Source organism: Gorilla gorilla, chromosome 10 (assembly GCF_029281585.2).
Source record: "Gorilla gorilla gorilla isolate KB3781 chromosome 10, NHGRI_mGorGor1-v2.1_pri, whole genome shotgun sequence".
Classification (NCBI taxonomy): Eukaryota; Metazoa; Chordata; class Mammalia; order Primates; family Hominidae; genus Gorilla; species Gorilla gorilla.
The window spans coordinates 53215092-53236559 of record NC_073234.2 but is presented as its reverse complement, the minus strand read 5'-3'; the positions used below and the strand labels follow the sequence as shown (position 1 = coordinate 53236559).

General features: G+C 38.7%; 2 protein-coding genes across 4 annotated transcripts in view; both read right to left on the bottom strand.

The window, feature by feature from the left end:
• Nucleotides 1-2232: 2232 nt before the first annotated feature.
• SENP1 (SUMO specific peptidase 1) overlaps nucleotides 2233-21468 on the bottom strand; it is a 62184-nt gene continuing 42948 nt past the window's right edge. For all 3 annotated transcript variants that reach the window (XM_019038625.4, XM_019038627.4, XM_063694030.1), the window contains 5 exons: nucleotides 7987-8190; nucleotides 7058-7137; nucleotides 6035-6119; nucleotides 5413-5508; nucleotides 2233-4424 (listed from right to left, as the gene is read on the bottom strand). In XM_019038625.4, the coding sequence (XP_018894170.2) occupies nucleotides 4362-4424; nucleotides 5413-5508; nucleotides 6035-6119; nucleotides 7058-7137; nucleotides 7987-8190 (528 nt within the window). In that variant the 3' untranslated portion in view covers nucleotides 2233-4361. The remainder of the gene's footprint in view (nucleotides 4425-5412; nucleotides 5509-6034; nucleotides 6120-7057; nucleotides 7138-7986; nucleotides 8191-21468) is intronic.
• LOC109029006 (large ribosomal subunit protein eL37-like) lies at nucleotides 13969-14798 on the bottom strand. The gene is given in 2 exon segments (XM_055357352.1): nucleotides 13969-14159; nucleotides 14161-14798. Coding segments are annotated over 2 exon segments (288 nt in total). The 5' UTR covers nucleotides 14322-14798; the 3' UTR covers nucleotides 13969-14032.

The window sequence follows — 21468 nt, the reverse complement described above, 5'->3', positions numbered from 1 at the left end:
TTTTTTATTTTTTATTTTTGTGTTGCCCAGGCTGATCTCGAACTCTTGAGCTCAAGGGATCCTCCCACCTCAGCCTCCCAATGTGCTGGGATTACAGGTGTGAGCCACTGTGCCTGGCCCACAATGTTGTCTTTCTAAATAAATGTTGAATAATTACCTCTGCCTCATCACTGGCAGGCCAGAAAGAAACAGCTTTTACTCCTGGTTTGAAAAAAAAGCACCAAATCATTTACCTGCTCTTGGTGGCTACATGTCTCAGTCCATTCATGATGCAAAAGGTGAATTACAATACAGATACCATGTGGACTTATATTATTTTGATTATAAGGGCTGCAGATGTCCAGATGAGAGACATTAAGATCATGTGATCAGGGAAGGCATCAAAGAGATAGGATTTGCGTACAATTACTCAGTAGGTATTTGTGAAAAAAATAAAAGTAAATTGAATGAGGACTGGACTCTGGACTTCTTGTGTGCCACTCTCCCACACTTTTTCCTTTCCTAGCACTTGTGTTCTGCAAAGGATAAGGCAATCTCCAGAAGTAAGGAATTGATGGCTACTCCTTAGATTGGAATGGAGAAAATTCTGCAGCTAAGGTCTTGTCTCCTTAACTCTAAAACCAAGCCAGTGTTAAGCCAGTGGCCTTAAAAATTTAACTTTGAATCTCTGCCTTGACTTCCCTTCCCAGCAAAATTGTGGCACTTAATACCATTCCAGAATCTTAGAGTTTGATAAGACCCCTGGACACCTGGTCCAACCATTCACATAATTGGAATTATCCCTACCATCTCCCTGACAGGCCAAAGAGACAGCTCATAATAACATTTCCTCGAGGTCCCAGCTCAAAGCCTCCTAGCCACTCTTTTCTCTCCCACAAAGGAAGTATGTGTAAGGTATCCTTTATTTTAACAGGTGACCAGCATAACCCTCTGTCCCATGTTTCCTTTTCCACCTTCAAAGCTGGGAATGGTAGTGTGTGTTCTTAGTAGACAGATGTTAGGAGTCAGTACAGGTAAAACAAGGCCCTAGACTTATAATAAAGGATGCTGGGATGAGCCTTGTCCCTTCCCATGGAATTCCAAGCTGTAGATGCATTGCTCCTGGGCAGGAAAATAAGGTACCCTTCCCAGTAGTTCAGCACGTGGCCTGTTTAACAATAGGGCCTAATAGCCTAACACCTCTTTTTCTGACTCTCTTGGGTATGTGAACTCCCAGGGTGAAAGCATCATATTCCACCTCATGCTAGTCCATCCAGGTGGACCAAACAAAAAGAAACCTCAGGTGTCAGTCCTCTCTCTTACTCCAGCAAGACATATTTAAAAGCTGGAGGGATGGCACAGGACCAGAAGCTGAAACATTAAAAACACTGGGGCTCTCAAGTGAACTCTTCCCCCTTTACCCACTAGAGCCGCTTAAGGGCCATGTAAAACCAGGCAGTAATGGACAGGCTATGAGATAGGGTTGGTGGAAGTGCTTTTCCAGGTTATCTATGTTTCTACCTCAGGATCTTGGTGCTAACATTGCTGGGGGCAGTGGGTAGAAGATGCTAGCATGATTACAGTGGCTAAAGAATACAGAAATTAATTCCACATAGAAGTATGAAGCATCTCATATAGAGGAGTCAATTGACACAAATTCCCCAGACTGGATGAGGGAAAAGTACTCTTATATTCAACCCTAAATAGGACTCCTGGGAGCAATGGTGGGTCCCAGGTGACAAATGGGATGTAACTAGCCTCTGTGCCTCAGACCATGTGTTTCTCAAATGGGTAAGAAAGGTCTGTCTGATATTCTCTGTTTAGGGTCTCGGAGTGATTCTTGGGACTATGGTTTCTGTTGAGGTCTCTATAGCTGGCATCTAGTGCTTATCATCCCTCAAATATTCCTTTTTTAGGGAAGGCAGGTGAATATGAGCAGTGGACACAGGAGAAAGGGGAACACAGGAGAAAAAAGTCTTACTTAGTTTAAAGTAAATTACATAAGATATTAATAACATGCCTTTGGGCCATAAAATGCAGAAATACCTTTTTTTTTTTTCCTGGTCATCAAAGCCTACCCCTAAACAAAGGGGAAAGTTTCCAGATACTACTCCTGCTCTTGTTGGCTAGCTCAGGAAAGAATGGTCCACTGTGTAAGTCTGTATTTGGACCAGGTCCAGGGTGGTAAGATGGTCTCAGGGTCACTAACTTCTACCTTGTGCAAAACTGCATTAGTCAGAAAGGGGGCCCAAATTCAGACAGGCTCAACAATTCCTTATATATTTTTCAAAGTGCTTTTGTTGCATGTTTCATTTTCTGCTATACATGGCAATAAATATTTGTTGCTTTGGTCTGTACAAAGTCTGTGAGGAAGGTAAGACAGATGTTACCTAAATGGACAAACAATAAATACAGAGAACAATCTTGTTCTGAGTCCCCCAGACAATAGTGAAAGAACCTGAAAAAGGTCTTTTGATTCATAGTCCAAATCTACACCATATTGCCACCTTTCAAGTTGTTGCTTACATACAGTAAATACCAAGAACCAGACAATATTCCAGGAGTCCTGCAATGAGACTGCATGCCACAGCTTTCTAAAAGAGAATGTGAAGGTCCCCAGCAACTCATATATAGAAAGCTATTTATTTCCTACAGAAAACTCAAAAACAAAGAAAAAGAAAGAAAAATAAAGAGAGATAGAGAAAGGGAAAGAAAGAGAGAGAAAAAACAAACACACAAAAGGTGGTCTTTCCCCAAAAAGCAGGCAGTTGAAGGGAGGACATGTAGTTGCTGGAGTGGAAACAGTAACATTCAGTTAACAATGGAATATTTAAAAAAAATAGTTTTCTTTTCAAATTCTAACCTGTGGTAAAACATAGAAAAATGTACTAAACGAGCTTGTATAAAACAGTAAAATTTTCAAATAAGCCCAGGGAAAAAGCACAATGCTGGAAAGAATGCGGTACAAGGGGAGAGGAGAAAAGATTTCATACAAAACTACCTATTACAATACAGAAAAAAGTATAAAATGTTCCTACTTTGGAACTTAAGTACAAAATGACACTGGCATTTGATCACTTCACTATCTAAGCCTGAGGAGCTCTCAGAGGGTGGGGAGAGATGCTAGAAAGAACAAAAGGAATAGCAGTTTTTAAATCTCAAGTTGATCAGTCCAAACTCCACCCGTTTTTTTTTTAGCTGAAAATATCACCTCCCTCTGTAACCTCTACCCATATGGCAAAGTTCATCCAGGCCTCAAAATATTCCATTAGGTAGTCCACAAACACCCTACTCATAGGGGCTGGGATCTCTGTGTGCTGGAATTTGGAAAATGGAAATAAATCTACAGGCTAAATGGTGAACACATTCAGTCTTTAAAAAAAAAAAAGCATATCCCTGTGAAATTTTATACATACATATATATATATATATATATGTATGTGTATATATATATGTATATATATATATGAAATTCTCTGTGGTTAGAAACATATTTAAACTAGCCACAGACCAAACTAGATCTGCATTCATCCAGCGCTGGAATTTTATGCTAAATACTAAGGTCCTTTTTCTTCTTGGTCAGAAGCAGGCAACAGTAAAAGTGGTGCTTTGTTGCGCCACTGAAACCGCTCCCTGGGTGGGTCTTCCCCGTATCATGTGTTGGCAGCAAATGCAAACCCCTGCTTTTACGGAAAGGACTGCTTGGAACTTTGGGACCTGTCCAGGGCTCATGTGCTGTGCCTCCGGATAGGATGAAGCTACAGATGATAAAACAGCTACGTATAAAAGCAGATGGATTTTGTATAGGGACATATAAATAGGAAAGGTCCTGGAGGAAGGGACTTATGCCTGGGCCCCAAAGTCCAGTTTACAGTCACATTCCTGACCATACATCGTGAAAATTGTGTGTGTGTGTGTGTGTGTTTGTGTGTGTGTGTGTATGTCCATGTATATGCTGGTGGTTTTTATCCCTACCTTTTGCCCATGTCCTTTCCTACTTCTTAGTAAGGCCTAACAACAAGAATTTATACGAAACCAAGATTCTTTCCAAGCTTTTCTCAGTCCCATAATTAGGGACTGAGTGAGGCTGGAGCCCTTTGAAAACAAGATGGCAGAACTGAAGAAGTGAAAAGCAGTCTTTCTCTTCAGCTTAGGGATGTCCCTCACCCCTTTCACAGCACCAAAGTTTCTTTGCAAAAATAGTATCTGAGATACAAAAGGAAAGGCAGATGTGCTTGTGAATGCATCTCGCCAGGGCCTGGTCCAGGATCAAGGGTGTTACAACAACAGAGGGCTGGGAGCAGCTGTTTCCAAGGTCTCTGGCTGTAGACAACAAAGAGCTGGTCCCCCACATGGTCAAGGTCTGCTAAGTGAGACAGTCTTCACAAGAGTTTTCGGTGGAGGATCTCCCAGACCATCCGCTTCCGGAAGTATGGCATGTGTTGCTGTAGGGACACAGAGACACCCTTAATTTTCAAAGCTTTTGTCTAGACCTGATACGCCTTTCCCCATACTTCTTTCTTTTGCAAGGTTTTCAACAAACAGTCTCAGTTGTATTTCTGGTCTTTTAAATTATTCATTCTTGGTTACATGTGGTTTTTTTCTTTTCATTGCTTTTTCTATTGTTATTTTTCATCATTATAGCCTTAGAAGTTACACTGGGTATTTCCAGGAATCCCCAGGCTATGCCCACGTCTCTAAGAATTTTGAGAATGGTGTCTAATAAGTCTTCTATGTTGAACTTTTAAGAGGATATGAGCCTAGGCCTAAAAATAAAAAATTCACCTTTTAGAAGAATTAAGGGAACTTGAAGAGTCAGCTCAGGCTGAAGAGTCAGCTCAGGCTGGTCTAGACAAAGGGCTATGGTAGAAAAATCTGGTAAAGTCACTGATTCAAACAGAAGTAAAAGCGGAGAACACATCAGAATAAACCAAATCTCTAATCTCAATCCACTTTGGTCTGAGAGACCACATGGACAGAAATGACCAATCATTCTCTAAGAGAAGACTGACCAGATTCATCAAGTGAGGGGTCAGGGGAGGGGGCAGCATAACAAATTACACTAGGAGATTGAGGTATGGCCTATTCCCAAACCTGACTACTAACAAAATGCAAGGGAACTAAAGAAACCTGCTCTGGTCCCAGTTCTCTCTAGAAGTTACAGTAGGTAGAGGAGACAGGCAGAGAAGGTTCTGCTCTTGAAACCTTTACTACAATAACTGAGGTGTGGTAACCCAGGACGTGACTTATCACTAATTTTCTTTCTTTTGTGATGTGGTTCAGGTAGTAACCATCAGTGTTATGAATCATGGGCTGAAGCATGCTAAAGGTTAGGGTAGAGGCCCCTAAAGAGAACAACTGGAGAGAAAAACATCTACAGGGCAGCTTGGAGACAAAGTAATCCTAGAGCTCCCTATGGAAGGCTCAGCTCACCTGTGTGAAGTTGATTGGTCTGTCTTTGGTAATACAGTCAGCATATTTGCAGGCAAACATCCCACAGTCACTTCCATTCATCTGCTGAGGAATTTCCTGGAAGACCAACAACAACAAAAATGACATCTTTCCAAGCTTCTTTCCTTCTTAGATTAAAAATAAGAACCAAAAGATATAAATTGTACAGGTTTCTCTAAATTATAAACAGATGACTCTGGCCCCCCAGTCAGGACAACAGAGGCTCAAAGAAACAAAATACAACATTCCAGTCAGGTCTGTGTACTCCGTATTAATCAAACAGGAGAATATCTCAGACTCCCATGGCACCTAAGGGTATAAAAACTGCTCCCTCCCCCAGAGGCCAAATAATCAGCAAACATTCCCCTTAGGAGTGAAAAGCTTAGTAAAATATCTGGGCATTTAGAAAACCTAGTTCTACATAAGAAACACACTATCACTTTTCCTACGGATAGCTTAATTTATCCTCCCCCAGAAACCAACCAACCAAGCTGAAGTCAGGCTAGACACGAACACAGGTGGTCCCTGGGAATTAAGCAGTAAAATTCTTTCCTCCCCAAATACCCTACTCTTAGGATTTTTATTTCATCAAGATGAAAGGTACCTGGCTTTTCTTGCTGAAAAGCTGCCAGCCATTGGTGTCAAACTCTTTCCTTTTCTTGTCAATGCTTTCTTGCTTTAGGTATTGCCTAAAGGTATCAGGAGAGAATGAGATAAGCAGTGGGGAACATCGATGACAGCTGCCACACTAAGAATGGGGCTGACAATACCTAGGAACAAATTTGTTTCATCTGCTCTTCTGAGGAAAAGAGTATATAATGCTGGGCAGGGAATCCCTGGATTGTTAAGTTTTCTCCAGAGCTGAGCATGCCTCTTCTAGCTTGTCTCTTCTAATGTCCACTCTGTCAACTCAAAAGGAACATGACCTCTGCCTCTAATAGTTAAGCTCCTTCTACCAACCATTCCTTCTGACGAACAATTCTTTTTATTCTTTTCCTTGGTTTATATGGTCCTTTAGAACTCAATCTAATGGAAGAAAAGTGTTTTTCTGGTACTATTGAGGTATTTATTTACTACTGTTAGGCCTGGCTCTCCTATCTAAAAATTAAATCCAAATCAACAATGCATTGAGTGCATACCTTCGATAGAGCTCTCTTTTAAGTGCAAACTGTTCACCATTGTGGAATGTACTTCCTCCTGGCCATCAGAGTGGTACAGTGAGGAATAGGTATTTTGGAAAATGAAACAGGTGGAGCATAAAGAGATTTGCATTCTGGTCCACCTGAGCCACTAACTAATAGGACCTGGGCAAATCAAAGGCACCTCTGTGGGCCTTGGTCTCTTCATCTGAAAAATTAGGAGGTTGGATTAAATGATTTCTAAGTAGCATCTACATCTTTATATCTAGTCTACATTTTAGTGCATTAGGATAGTAATTGCTCCCATTAGGGCATACTTTGGTATTGTTTTTAAACTAAACTTACTTAGATACAAAATATGCATTTTTACTTAACATGAAGATTTTATCAATCACTCCATTGAAGGTATCAAACAACTGAGTTCAATTACTGGAAAAACACTACCTATACCCAATATCAAACTCTTTTGTCCTCAACTCCCTACTTACAAGAGTATTCTGCAGGCTTCATTGTTTATCCCACCCATGGAGTCGTAATAGGTAATATTCTTCTTTCTAAAGTCCACAACCTGAGAATAAGAAAAAAAGTGTCTGTGTTTATGAAATGAAGAAAATCGGTTTATCAGTTTTTCCCTTCCCTGCCCTTTGGAACCTTTTGCCAGACTTCCTACAAAATCATGACAAGTTTGACTGATATTTTGCATTATATTATGCTTAATCTGTAGAGAAAAAAAAATGAAGGGTTATTTACATAAAACTATGATGGCACTCATCAACAGGTGGCCCCATTATTGCTGTGAAGCCTTTTTCTAATCTTCATTCTCTCCCTCTGCAAAGTGGGCAACAGTGAAGAAACTACATGATTTTCAGGGAATATAAGGTGAGTATCTCAAAATCATTTCCACAAAGTTTCAGAAAGATGGTGAGCAGACTCTGGGTTTTATTTCTTTATATTGAGAAGTTCCTTTTGGCTTTATGCTTTTGAAATGTAATCCAAAACAGACTGTGAAATAGTTTTATTAACACATTAAGCTAATGCTCACAGAGTCATAAAAATATTAAATTGCCAAGTATGCAAGGTAAGTTATGATTAGGCTGAAAATAACAGTCACAGAATCTGAGTGGCAGCATCATTAATAAGTCACTTTTTTTCCCCCATGCCTTCCTTTAAGGCTGCTTAGACACCCTATAACTCTCTTTTAAATATTTCTAGAAAGGGAAATTCCACAGCTTTCTTCAAAATCTACATCCCAATCTTGATAGGAAGTTCATAGATCTATCTGATTGTAGTCAACCTACTACTAAACACTCTTTCTCTCAATAATCAAGGGAACATGTAGAACTACTACTCACTACCCTCTGTGTGTTCTATAATTACATAGCTTTTACATTTTATCAAAAATGAAAGGGGTACTCACAGCTAGACACCAGTGTACTCCCAGGTGAATGGGCACCAAAAGAATGTCAACAGAAAATACATCTACTTTCTTTGTCCAACGTTTCACTGCCTGATAACCAGCCGTTTTTAATTTAGTGAAGAAAAAGGTATTAAATGCATGCACGCTTGGCAAGCCCTTCTCTTTACTGCGCTCCATCAGCATATTCATGTAGAAATTGATGATCTGTGGGAAGAAATTACACCTATTAGAATAGACACTCAGGCCTAGCCTTTCAAAATAGTTGCAGTTGCTGTGTTGAATAGCATACGTAATTGTTTCCTAATAAACTGAATTAAGTCTTCAACATCCAACAGACTCATTTCTCTAAATCAAATTCTGACTAGAAGGGGGAAGGCTGAAGTGCTATAAATGGTGAAAAGAGAAAAAGCTGACATATATATTATGGGGTTGGGAGTACAAATGGGCAAACGTTGGCCAGGCTTGTAGAAGACTGAAGGTTAGGTCAAAAGACTGCAGAAAGACAGGGGTGTTAAGGTGAGGCTTACAGAAAAGGAAAGGAAGGCATGCAAGCAGTTTAATAATGCACATTAGCAGTTACCTTTATCTACTGGAACTGTGTGAGCAATGTAAGTAGATACTGAGCTCAGTTAGCGCCTAGTGTTAGTCAAGTTAAAATCAAGAACTCAAATTTTATATGACAGCCACATGGTTTTACACAAAGATGGAAAACTCTGCTCCATGGTTAAAGACTGCCTTTTCAACTTAATAACCCATCCTGCAGAGGCAAACTCTTTTGGTCTCAAGTAGAACTAAGTGACAGGAGAAGCCATTAATTATACTGGAAAAACACCTGTAAACTGATAGTAGCTCAGCAATGTCACCTTTATATAAAGGCACACATGGAAGTATAAAAACCTACCTTATATGAGACCTAAAGTCAAGTCACAAACATGAAGAATAACATTCTACCCCAGAATCTATATGGTTAGCTTTCTCATCTTTGTTGATTCCATTTATGCCTTCAATATTAAGTGTGGAAAGAAATTACAATGGCTGAGTGGGGAGATGTGTGATTCTTTGTTAATGAAACGACATCTTCTCTAATAGTGACTATGTTGTGTATGGTTCCATTAGGTCCAGGACTCTTTGGTACTAAAACTTGAAAGTTATTGTGCCGGAAGTTACTGCATACTTACTTTATGTGGCCAGCTGAGGTCAGGCCAGTGTCTGTCAACTGCAAGGAATGAATGGGCTAACTGATCCACGGCTTGGAAATATGACTAAGAAAACAGGCACATTTTTCAGAATGCGTTTTGGGGAATGGGAAAATGCCCCTGTTCTTTGACAAATATTTACACACCAGGATGCCAGAACAGTGAGCTACTGCCCAACAGTAAGCAACGACATACTGGGTAGGCAGCAGGGAACACTGCCAGGAACACACTGGAGCACGGTCTAGACCAGAGAAAGGGCCTATAGATGAGGATGCCTAGGCAGCTGCGGGAAAACCACACTCGCCATGAGGCAGAGCTCTGAGGTAGGGGAAGGCTAGGAGTGAAGAAAGACACTGTTTTCTCTGCAGCTCTGATGACTGAGCAACAGGCCCAGTCAGCCCAAAGGACTCAGGTTGTGGCTTATTCTCTGCCTAGTGTGATGCCCAATAGATAACTGGAGCTCAGTTTGTTACAGATAATAATTAATCAAGACACAATTAGAATCAGGTATTTCTTAACTATAAGTTTTCAGTCTAACTCTGCCCCTCAGGATAATGGTGCTAAAGACTGCCTCTAGGTTTCTGAAGGCAGCCATAAATGCAGTAGGATCTTCCCAGCAAGTACAGATTTCTAGGCTGTAAACTATGTTCTCTAATGAGGAAAAATTGGCAAGAAGGAATTCACTGATTCCTCTGGCCTTCTACCCATCTTATAATGTTGGCCATGTTATAGGGTAAACCCTTCAATCCAAGACATAAGCAGATAACCTGCCAGTTACTGTAACCGAAACCTTCCATAGGGGCAGACAGCTTATATATTCCAACAAGAAATAAGGACTGAAGCAGGAGGTGAAAGGAATCAGGCAGAGAGATAAGGACGGTGAAGCACATGACAACCATGGAGATACATCTCCCCTAGGTGCCTATCAGAGATTACCTCTGGAATCATAAGTCTGAAGTGAAAAAAAAAAAAAATGACATAAATGAGTGTCATGCTATACATCACTATTCTATTTTTCAAGAGGAAAGAGTTCCAGAAACCAAGGAAGCTTAGCTGGACTTACACAGCCTGAGTTTTGCTTGTTTTTTCACGTTGAGAGGGTTCACTAGAAAGCTAAAGACCAACACAGCTGAACAAGAACAGAGAACCCCAGTCATCAGACACCATGGTATCTGTTCCCTTTGAGAATTCCTCTTCCATTGCTGCACCCAACCAAAGTTTCTCAACTGAGAGGGAAATGGCCTCCAAAGTCAACTAGTTAATTAGCTGTAAGGAATGATCTGGGTTCTTTTTCATTTCCCCTAGATCCCAGTAGAAGGGAGTTTGGTGACCTCAATGCTCCCCACATTAGCTGAGAATGTAAATCTGACATCCAAGGCAGAATTTGGATTCAAGTCTTTCTCCTCAATTTTTTTAGCTATTACTCCATCCAAATGAGGAAAATTTCCATAGTTCAGCCAAGACACAATTAAACCAAAAAAATGAGCTAAGAGAGAACAAAAAAGTCCTACATGTCATCTCACAGAGGAGGGCTGAAGATGAAGGAAAAAGAAATGAGAGAAGGGATCACAGTGTTCAAGATGAAAGAGGAGCATTGATGGTCACAGCATTTGCTTGACTTTTGTGAAGACAACGGTCCCCCACGCCAAGTTGGCAACAGCCCTTTCCTCAAACAAGACTCTCTTAGCACCAGCAGATCCTAAATTCCCTTTGAAATAAGGAGCTAAAAGTAGATGAGCCCTGTGCTTGCTATTTGTCTCACCAATATACCACAATCTGAGGACTAACTGTCAACATTAGTCCACCTGTCACCTTTTCTGGGACCCACACTTGCCTCTATTTGCTCACTGTGACTCTTGGTGCTTAAGGAGCTACCCTTCCTGCTGCCTTCGCAGCCTTGGCCATAAGCATCTACTTGTCTATGCAGTCATGTTTAGGGATAGGTGGGTTGTTTATAGTGCCTTGTTCCTTTGAGATTTTATTTGAAGGGCTGCCAGGCTGAAGCTGAAAAAAGCTTTTCTTTCAGAGAAAAGCCTACAATGTTTTCAAACTAAGGATTCAATCTTTTTCCTGTACATTACCACAATGACATAAACGACCAATGCTATTTGTATCTTCCTTCTTCCCCAGTAAACCAGCCAAACTATTGTTTTCTCATGTTTTTAGAAATAAAACATTTCACTACCAGTAAAGTCTTGATTTTTAGCCATTCTCATGCTTATAGTTTGAACCCTTCTAATTAGCTTAAGAAAAAATGTTCTAAAAGGCCTGGGCATGACAATACTTCTGAGCAGAGATCAAGACAACTTCTGGGGGGACAAAAGCCATTTTTCCAATTTTACCTCCCTAGATTTTCACCTTGACCTCCCCATTCTGATTTTCAAATTAAATTTACCCTTATCAACCACAAAGTCCAAGAGACTAACAGCAGCATTTGAATAGTATGGTTCAGGTCATTCACTCATAGGAGCTAACCTAGTAATATTATAGAAACCAGGAAGGCAGGTTTCCCTCACTGCAAACAAGCACACAGAATTTTTCTTACATGCCAATTCAAGGAACAAATTATCAGAATTAAAGCTAAACTTTTAGAGAAAGACAGGCAAGCAACATGTTTATGGAGTCATTTATGGGGAATAACTACTATTCTCCATGTGACCTTGCATAAATCCCTGGTTAATCAGGGCTAGTTCTATTTAGAAACACTTCAAAGAGATAAACCATAATAATGTGGAAGCCAAAGAGTCACGTTAGAAAACTTTAGTTCTGATCATTTCATTCCACACAAAAGTGTACAGCAATGGTGGATTCATCATAGTCACTTAACTAATTTATTTCATTTTGCCTAGTTTTTTTCCTTCTTATGCAATCAGCTTTTATTCTCTAAGGAAAACCTATTCCTAAGGCTAGGTTTGTCTAGTTGAACTTAATGTTTTGCAGGTTGTTTCCTCTCTTTACTGAGCATCACTCAGATTTAACTACTCCTTGGAAAAATTATCAAACTATGACCACTACCAATTCCCCCCATTCCCATCAAAAATATATATTCTGAAAGTTAGAATGCTAGACAAAGCTGGGTGTGGGCTTCTGCTTGTAATCCTAGCACTTTGGGAGGCTAAGGTGGTAGGATCACTTGAGGCCAGGAATTCGAGACCAGACTGGGCAATATAGTGAGACTTTCTCTCTAAAAACTAAAAATAAACAAAAAAGCCAGGCATGGTGGCACATTCCTGTGGTCCCAGCTCCTTGGGAGGCTGAGGCAGGAGGATCACTTTAGCTCAGGAGTTTGAGGCTGCAGTGAGCTATGATCACACCACTGCACTCTAGCCTGGATTACAGAGTGAGACCCTGTCTCAGGAAAAAAAAAAAAAAAAAAAAAGAATGTTCATCAAAATGCAAGTGCTCTGGTTCCAGATTCTGACTCTGCAATAAAAATCGGGTGACTTTAGTACTTCCCCATAAAGTTTTGCTGCTTCTTTTATGCCACCAATCAAGTAAGAATATGCTCTCTACACACCAGGCTATTGTGATGCTGAATAGCTGAGAGATATCTCTTTCTTTCCAGAGATGAAGCTTACCGAGTAGGTAATTAGTCTGCCTGGTTAGCTGTAGTTTCAGTGTAATTACAGTCTGCTATGTAGATTCTAAATTCCTCTTTCACCATCCTCCTGTCCCCCATATTTCCTATGAATTTGTTCCTCATTGGCCTTTCACTAGCTGGTGAAGTTAGAAATACTGTATTCCAACAGTCCAGTGCTTTTCCAATTGGAAACAACTGGTAATAACTAATATGGGTTTATAGAGTAGAACCCATCCCCCAAAAAAGAGACATGTCAGCTTGCTATTTTTCCAATTCATCCACATAAATTGACAGCAAGGAATGAGAGGAAGAATAGGGTCTTGGAGGGAAAATAATAGACAGGAAATGCTCCAGTTATCCTGCTTCACGTAGGATAGGGCATAGAGGGCTGAGTAGAGGAAGTGTTTCTGGTGTACAAACATTTGGGTGCATAGGATCGATCTACCTGTTCCAGTCTTCTATATCCTTACTGATTTTCTACTTATTCTATCCATTACTCAGAGGCAGTGAAACCTCCAACAGTAATAGATTTGTCTATTTCTCCTTTCAGTTCTATCAGATTATGCTTCACGTATTTCGAAGTTCTGTTATTAGTTGTGTACATATTTAGGTTGCTAAGCCTTCTTGATGAACTGACCCCTTTATCATTAAGAAATGTCTCTATTACTGATAATATTCCTTGTTCTGAAATCTAATTTGTATAATGTTAATAAGTCACTTTTTCCTTTGAGTCATGTTTGCAGGGTATCTTTTTTCTGTCCCTTAACTTTTGTAAACCTATGTCTTTACATTTAAAATGGTTCCTTGGCCAGGCGCAGTGGCTCACATCTGTAATGCCAGCACTTTCGGAGGCCAAGGCAGGTGGGTCACCTGAGGTCAGGAGTTCAAGACCAGGCTGGCCAACATGGTGAAACCCCATCTCTACTAAAAATAGACAAATTAGCTGGATGTGGTGGCAGGTGCTTGTAATCCCAGCTACTCGGGGGGCTGGGGCAGGAGAATCGCTTGAACCTGGGAGGCTGAGGTTGCAGTGAGCCAAGATCATGCCATTGTACTCCAGCCTGGGCAACAAGACCAAAACTCCATCTCAAAAATAAATAATAAATAAATGGTTTCTTACAGACAGCTTTTTAATCCAATCTGACAATCTCTGCCTCTTTTCACATATATGTAATACAGATATAACATATACATATAAACATATATATGTTTAAAATATATACATTTTTAAAAACCGGAATATTTATTGTGTGACTAATCATTGAAATTCTTAAGATGAACTGGATGACACAACTGCTGCCCTCTTGGGTGTAGGTGTTGTTCCTGCAAAGAATCCATGCCTAAATCTGCAGTATACAATGTTTAGGTGCTTCATTCAACCAGTCGCCGTGGTATTTTCTTTCAGCCGTGGCAGTCCAGTTACACTTTCTCTTGCGCTTGGCAGGGGAGCCACATTTGCCACAGGTTGACTTCTGAAGGTGGTACGCCTTCGAGCCACAGAGGCAGCACAACTTGTGTATCATATCACGACACTTTCCAAACGGCGATGTTCCCTTCATCTTATTATCTTTACGGATACCTGCCAGACACCCTCACCAATGAATCCTTTTGCTGTTACACAGGGCCAAACATTCCCAAATTTCTTCCCTCAGCTCTTAACTGAGGTCAGAACTGTGCAGGCTCCCCAAAGATCAGACTGAAGCAAGGGACACAGTGCGGCTCCAGCTCCACAATTATGGGTTTGGTCCCCCAGGCATCAGTCAGCAGCTATTCTTCTGGCTCATGAGGGCCACTGCATGCCTTTTTCCTGCCCACCAGCTTCCCTTATCCGGAAATTTGCTGGCCTGCCCAAGGATAGCCAATATCTGCCTTTTAATTGGATGTTTACCCTATACTGTTCAGTAAGGCAGCCACTAGCCAAATGTGACTACTGAGCACTTGAAATGTGACTAATCCAACCGGAGATGTGCTATAAGTGTAAAATGCATAGCACATTTCAAAGAGAAGGTAAAATATCTCAATAGTATTTTGACTACATGCTAAAATGACATATTTTGTTAAATAACGTTATTGAATATATAAATTATTTAATATATAAATAAAATATATAATATTAATATATATTTTATATATTTATATATAAATGTATAAGGTATAATATATTAATATATTACATATTATGCAATATATAAATATGTTAATATTAATATATTTATATATTATACATTACTATATATAATATATATTAATAATATATGTAATATATCAATATTATATAATTTAATACATGATATATATTATTTAATATATATTTTATTTAATATATAACTTAATATATTTAATATAGTATATATTATTTAATATATACTGTATATTTAATACATAGTATATATTATTTGATATATAATATATTTAACATACAGTATATATTATTTAATATATATTTAAAATATAGTATATATTATTTTATATATATTATTTAATATATAGTATATATTATTTAATATATATTTAAAATGTAGTATATATTATTTTACATATGTGTATTACTTTATATATTACTTAATATATTATATATTACATATATAAATATTTTAATATATATTACACATATAATTTAATATATTACATATATAAATATTTTAATATATTATATATTACATATATAATTTAATATATTACATATTACATATATAAATATATTATTTAATATATTACATATTACATATATAAATATATTATTTAATATATTATATATAAAAATACATTATATATATATTTTTTTGAGACAAAGTCTCACTCTGTCACCCAGGTTGGAGTGCAGTGGTGTGATCTTGGCTCACTGCAACCTCCACCTCCCAGGTTCAAGTGATTCTCGTGCCTCAGCCTCCTGGGTAGCTGGGATTACAGGCGCCTGCCACCACACCTGGCTAATTTTTGTATTTTTAGTAGAGACGGGGTTTCAGCATGTTGGTCAGGCCGGTCTCAAGTTCCTGACCGGTGATCCACCTGCCTCTGCCTCCCAAAGTGCTGGGATTACAGGTGTGAGCCACTGCGCCCAACCTGTATTATATATATTTTTATGTAAAAATATATTATTTATATATAACATATATTACCTATATATTATTTTATATATGTATATATTTTTTAATTGAAACAGAGTCTTGCTCTGTCATCCAGGCTGGAGTACAGTGGCGCAATCTCAGCTCACTGCAACCTCTGCTTCCTGGATTCAAATGAATCTCCTGCCTCAGCCTCCCAATTACAGGCACACACGATGACGGGCTAATTTTTTTTATTTTTAGTAGAGACAGGGTTTTGCCATGTTGGCCAGGCTGGTCTCGAACTCCTGACCTCAAGTGATGCACCCACCTTGGCCTCCCAAAGTGCTGGGATTATAGACGTGAGCCACTGTGCCTAGCCTTAAATATGTTAAAATTAATTTCACCTGTTTCATTTTATGTCCTCTTTTTTTTTTTTTGAGATAAAGTCTCGCTCCATTGCCCAGGCTGGAGTGCAGTGGCGTGATCTCAGTCACTGTAACCTTCACCTCCCAGGTTCAAGCGATTCTCCAGCCTCAGCTTTCCAGGTAGCTGAGATTACAGGCACGCACCACCATGCCTGGCTAATTTTTGTATTTTTTGTAGAGACGGGGTTTCACCATGTTGGCCAGGCTGGTCTCAAACTCCTGACCTCAAGTGATCCACCCGCCTCGGCCTCCCAAAATGCTGGGATTACAGGCATGAGCCACTGCACTCGGCCCATTTTACTTTTTTAAAAGTAACTATTAGACAATTTAAAATATGTGGCTCACATTATATTTCTGTTGGACAATGTTGACATAGATAATTTACATTTAATATCAATGTGGTTGAGTTTAAATCTACCATCTTGCTCTTTCTTCCTATTTGTTCTATTTGTTCTTTTTATCTTTTTTCTTTCCAACTCTTCTGTATTTTTAAAGCTCCATTTTGCCTCTATTATTGGCTTAGTAAATATATCTTGCTTTTAATTTTTATTTTTTAGTGGTTACTCTATGATTTACTGTGGCTTTAACTTATAGTCTTCCTTCATATAACATTTTACCACTTTATGTAGAGTAGAAGGATCTTCCAACAGTATATCTGTCCATTTTGTCTCCTTCTTTGTGCTGTGATTATATTTTACTTCTGTATGTTATAAATCCCACAGTATGTTGTTTTAGTTCTGCCTTAGTCACCTGTCTTCTAGAGGTATGAAAAAATGAGAGCAATTCCACTCCTCTTCATTCTTTTGTGTAGACTGACATTTCCATTTGATATTCTTCTTCCGCCTGAAGAACACGTAATATTTCTTCTGGTACAGGTCTGTTGGTGATGCATTTGTTTGTCTGGAAAAGTACAGCCTTACTTTTTGAAAGATATATTTGCTGAGTATAGAATTTCTACTGACAAATTTGTTTCTTCTGCAGTACTTCAAAGATGTAGCTACACTGTCTTCTGGCCTGCATCGTTTCTGACAGTTATTCCTATCTTTGTTCTTCTGTACTTAATGTGCCTTTTTCCTTCTCGTTGCACTTAATATTTTTATCACCAGTTTTCAGCAACTTGATTACTATACATTTTAGCATGGTGTTTCTTCTACTTGGGGTATGGATAACTTCTCAAACTTGTCAGTTCAGTTTTCAAATTTGGAAAATCTTCCATCATTATTTCTTCAAATACTTTTTCTAACACCACCTATGCCCCCACCTTTCCTTCTGGGACTCCAATTACATGCTTAACCTGTCTGGTATAATCCCACAGCTCACTGATGCTCTTGATATCTTTCTTTGGCTTTTTTTGTGTGTCTCATATTCAAGTTTCTATTGCTATTCAAGTTTATGAATTTTTTCTTATGAAGTGTCTAATCTATTAATACTACCTTATGTATTTTTATTTCAGATATATTTTTCATTTCTAGAAGTTCAATGTCGGTCTTGTTTAAAAAATATCTTCCATTTCTCTCCTCATGATGTCCATTTTCTTCTATCTTCTTGAATATGTGGAAGATATTTATAGTAACGTTTTAAAAATCCTTGTCTGCTAATTCTATTATTTTGGTCATTTCTGAGTGTTTCTTTTCTCCCTCATCATAAATTGTACTTTCCTGCCTCATGTATGTCTGGTCATTTCTAGTTGGATGCTGGATATTGCAAATTTTATGTTGGGCCTTGTTGTTGATGGAATTCGTTGTATTCCTTTAAACACTGTTAGGCTTTTCTCTGGGATATAGGTTATTTGGATCAGTTTCAGGCTTTTGAGGTTTGTTTTTAGGCTTTGTGATGGTGGGTCCAGAGCAGCTTTTATTCTAGGGTCAGTTTTGCCCTATTTCTGAGGCAATACCCCTCTGAAGATTCTATTCAATGCCCTGTGACTTAGGAGGTTTTTCTACTCTTAACTGGTTGGAACATAAACTATTGACACCTGTGCTGGCTCTAAGACTGCTGATTCCTTCTTTCTGGTGGTTCTTTCCCCAGCCTCTGGTAGCTTCTTTTCATACATGCACAAATTGGTACTCAGCCAAAGACTGGAGGGAAGCCCCTCTGCACAGACTCTACCAGTCCCTCCTTCACAACACACACACCCCACCCTAGAAAGCTGGGGATATTATAGCATACATACCTTTTATTTCCCTTCCTCAGGGATCACTGCCTGGTACTACCTGTTATCCAATGTCTGAAAATTGTTGTTTCATGTTTTGTCTAATTTTCTAGTTAAGTTGGAAGGGTAAATCTTGTTTCCTTTATCATGACCAGAAGCAAAAGTAAGTTTTATTTACTTGTATACCTAAATTATATCCATGTATTTCTAAATTTATCTGATGCCTTTTAAAACAATCCTTAGTCCCTCAAAGGAGAACCATTTGGCCATAAAGAGAAACACAAAGCCTAAAGCAGTACTCAGGATAATAAACCTAGAATCTTAAAGTTGGAAGGGATTCCAGAAGTCATCCAATTCAATCTCCAGGAATTAATACATAGTTTCTAATAATGACACCCATTTGAAAATATTTCCTTCTGTTTCTTGCCTGCTTCAATCTACTTCTACTTTTGCAACTAATTTTTCCTCTCTCCCTTTTTCTAAAAAACAGACAGGATCTCAGAGTCTTGTTCTGTCACCCACCCTGTAGTGGAGTGCAGTGGCACAATCATAACTCACTGCAGCCTTGACAACCTGGGCTCAAGCAATCCTTCCACCTCAGCCTCTCAGTGTTGGGATTACAGGCATGAGCCACTGCTCCCAGTGTAATTTCTCCTCTCTTTAACTCTATCCTCCCTTCCCTTAATTAGATATTTCTATTAGTAACTAATCTCCTGACCCAGTACAGAAATCCCCATCTACAGTGTCTTGATTGTAACAGTCTTCTTGCCTCCTTTTGTATTCTTTATACGGCAGCCAGTTCCCACATTCCATTTTTGAGACGTTTTATTATATTAATCCTGTCAATCATTAGTCCTTTGAAGTTGTACAGAATTTAACCAAACTCACCTATAGAGAAATCCATTTATGAAAAAAATCTTAAAACCTATTGTATGAATAGGTACTGTGGTCACTCTTCTTTTAGGAACAGGGTATCCTAATGGCTTTCCATACATATCCCAAACATAGGATTTCTGGATTTTATTTTCCTTATAAACTGAATCTGATTCCTTTTACTTCCTTGCTCTTATATTCCTTTTTAACTCTGAAAGGCTACAAAGTATGGTACTTTGTTTATAAAATGATAAGAACAATGTATCAGTCACCTATTTTGGAGAAAGTTTTAATACATCTTATAAAGCAGGAAACAGAAAAAGAAGAGAAATTATTATTAATGAAAATATCTACTTGAGGGAAGAAGAGGATTGAACAGAGGACAAATCATTTGCAAAAGACTGATAGTTCACAACTGAGAAACAGAATTAAGTTTTGTATTCTTTTGAAGACACAGAGTCTTGCTCTGTCACCCAGTCTAGAGTACAGTGGCTCAATCATAGCTCATTATAAACTCAAACTCCTAAACTCAAGCAATCTTCCTGCTTCAGCCTCCTGAACAGCTGGGACTACAGGCATATGCCACCATGGCTGGCTAATTTTTAATTTTTTTGTAGAGATCGGGTCTTGCTATGTTGCCCAGGCTGCTCTTGAACTCCTGGCCTCAGGTGATCCTCTCACCTTAGCCATCCAAGGCGCTGGGATTATAGGCATGACCCACTGTGTCTGGCCAAAATTCAGTATTCTTCAATGAGTATCAATACTTAAGGATACCTAATAGTACTCCATCAGGATATTAGCTTCTCAAGGGCAGTAACTTTGAAAGCCTACGAAGTATGGTACTTTGAAAATGGTGCTTTTTAAGATAGCTCCCATCATTATTATGGACATGTGAATTGGCACTCATTTTCAAGGATAACATTATTCTGAACTGAGAAGAAATGCACTCCTTCTACAAAAGTTATGGCTAGGTGTGGTAGGGATAAAGTAGACAAAGAATCTTTCCTTCTTCTCATCTCCTCTAAAATAATGTAATTTCCATTAACTTAGCTTGCTAAAAATCCAGCCTCTGATGGGCCCAGGGAATGGAAAATATGTCCTGATGAATGCTGTCTCTGTAAGGAATCTCACTGAGGTAAATGCCACAGTAAACAGCAAAAACTCAGCTCATATCCTACTCATTGCTGCCCTCTAGGAGGTTTTCCATGATTTACAACAAACTAAAGCCTAATATCCCTTTAGAGTAACTCACCTCTCACCACCAGCAATGGCAGGAAATAAATGGCAAAGGACCACAGATCAAAAATAACTTATCAGTGGATACTTATAACTATCCTTGATTTAATTTCCTCCTTTGATTTGGTGAGCTCTTTTTTTCTATTATTTGAACCAATGTTCTAATATCTGAGCCAAAAGAGGCAAAGAGGGTTTCTTCTAAAGAAAGACAGTAACAAACCATGCCTTCCTTATTATTCTTGGTCACAGATATTATTCAGGGAGTGATGAGGTTCTGAAATTTTTATCTTATAAACCAACCAGTGACAAAAAGAATGGGGCTGGCCCCAGAGAAAAAAAGCATCCTGGACATGATATATGGCTCCTAAGTTCTATATATCTGATCCTAAGACCAGTATCCAATTTAAGATTCTGAGGTAGTAAGATATAGTAGATAAGACCCAATGCTTGGGTCTTAATCTTGGCTCTGCTGTTTACTAGCTGTATAACCTTGCAAGTTTTTAAATCTTTATATGCCTTGTTTCTTTATCTGTAGAATGGTGAACTATCATGTCTACTTCCAAAGATACGATGACTATTACAAGAATAAAACACATAAAACATGAATCGTACTAACGAGGTAAATGATCAATAGTTATTGGCAAATATTATTTGGAAGGTCTTGATCATACAAAAACAGGATATGGATATCTAAAATATTTAATGATTACTACGCTGAGAAACTAAAAATCCTCCACAGCTGTGAAGCTTGAGTATACCCAGATTAGCCAGGGATGCTTATGCAAAGAAGGTACTTAGGAAAAGATACCCAACCCAGTTTTCTTTTGCTGTAAAAATAACCTTCTAAAATAAAACAGGTACCTACAGGTTTAGGCTTAGGAACAGATCAGTTTAAAAACTGTAGTGTAATTAATATACTTAAAATAAATTGGAGTTAGGAGGTGAAGACCGTAACTTCTCCCCCAATACCTCA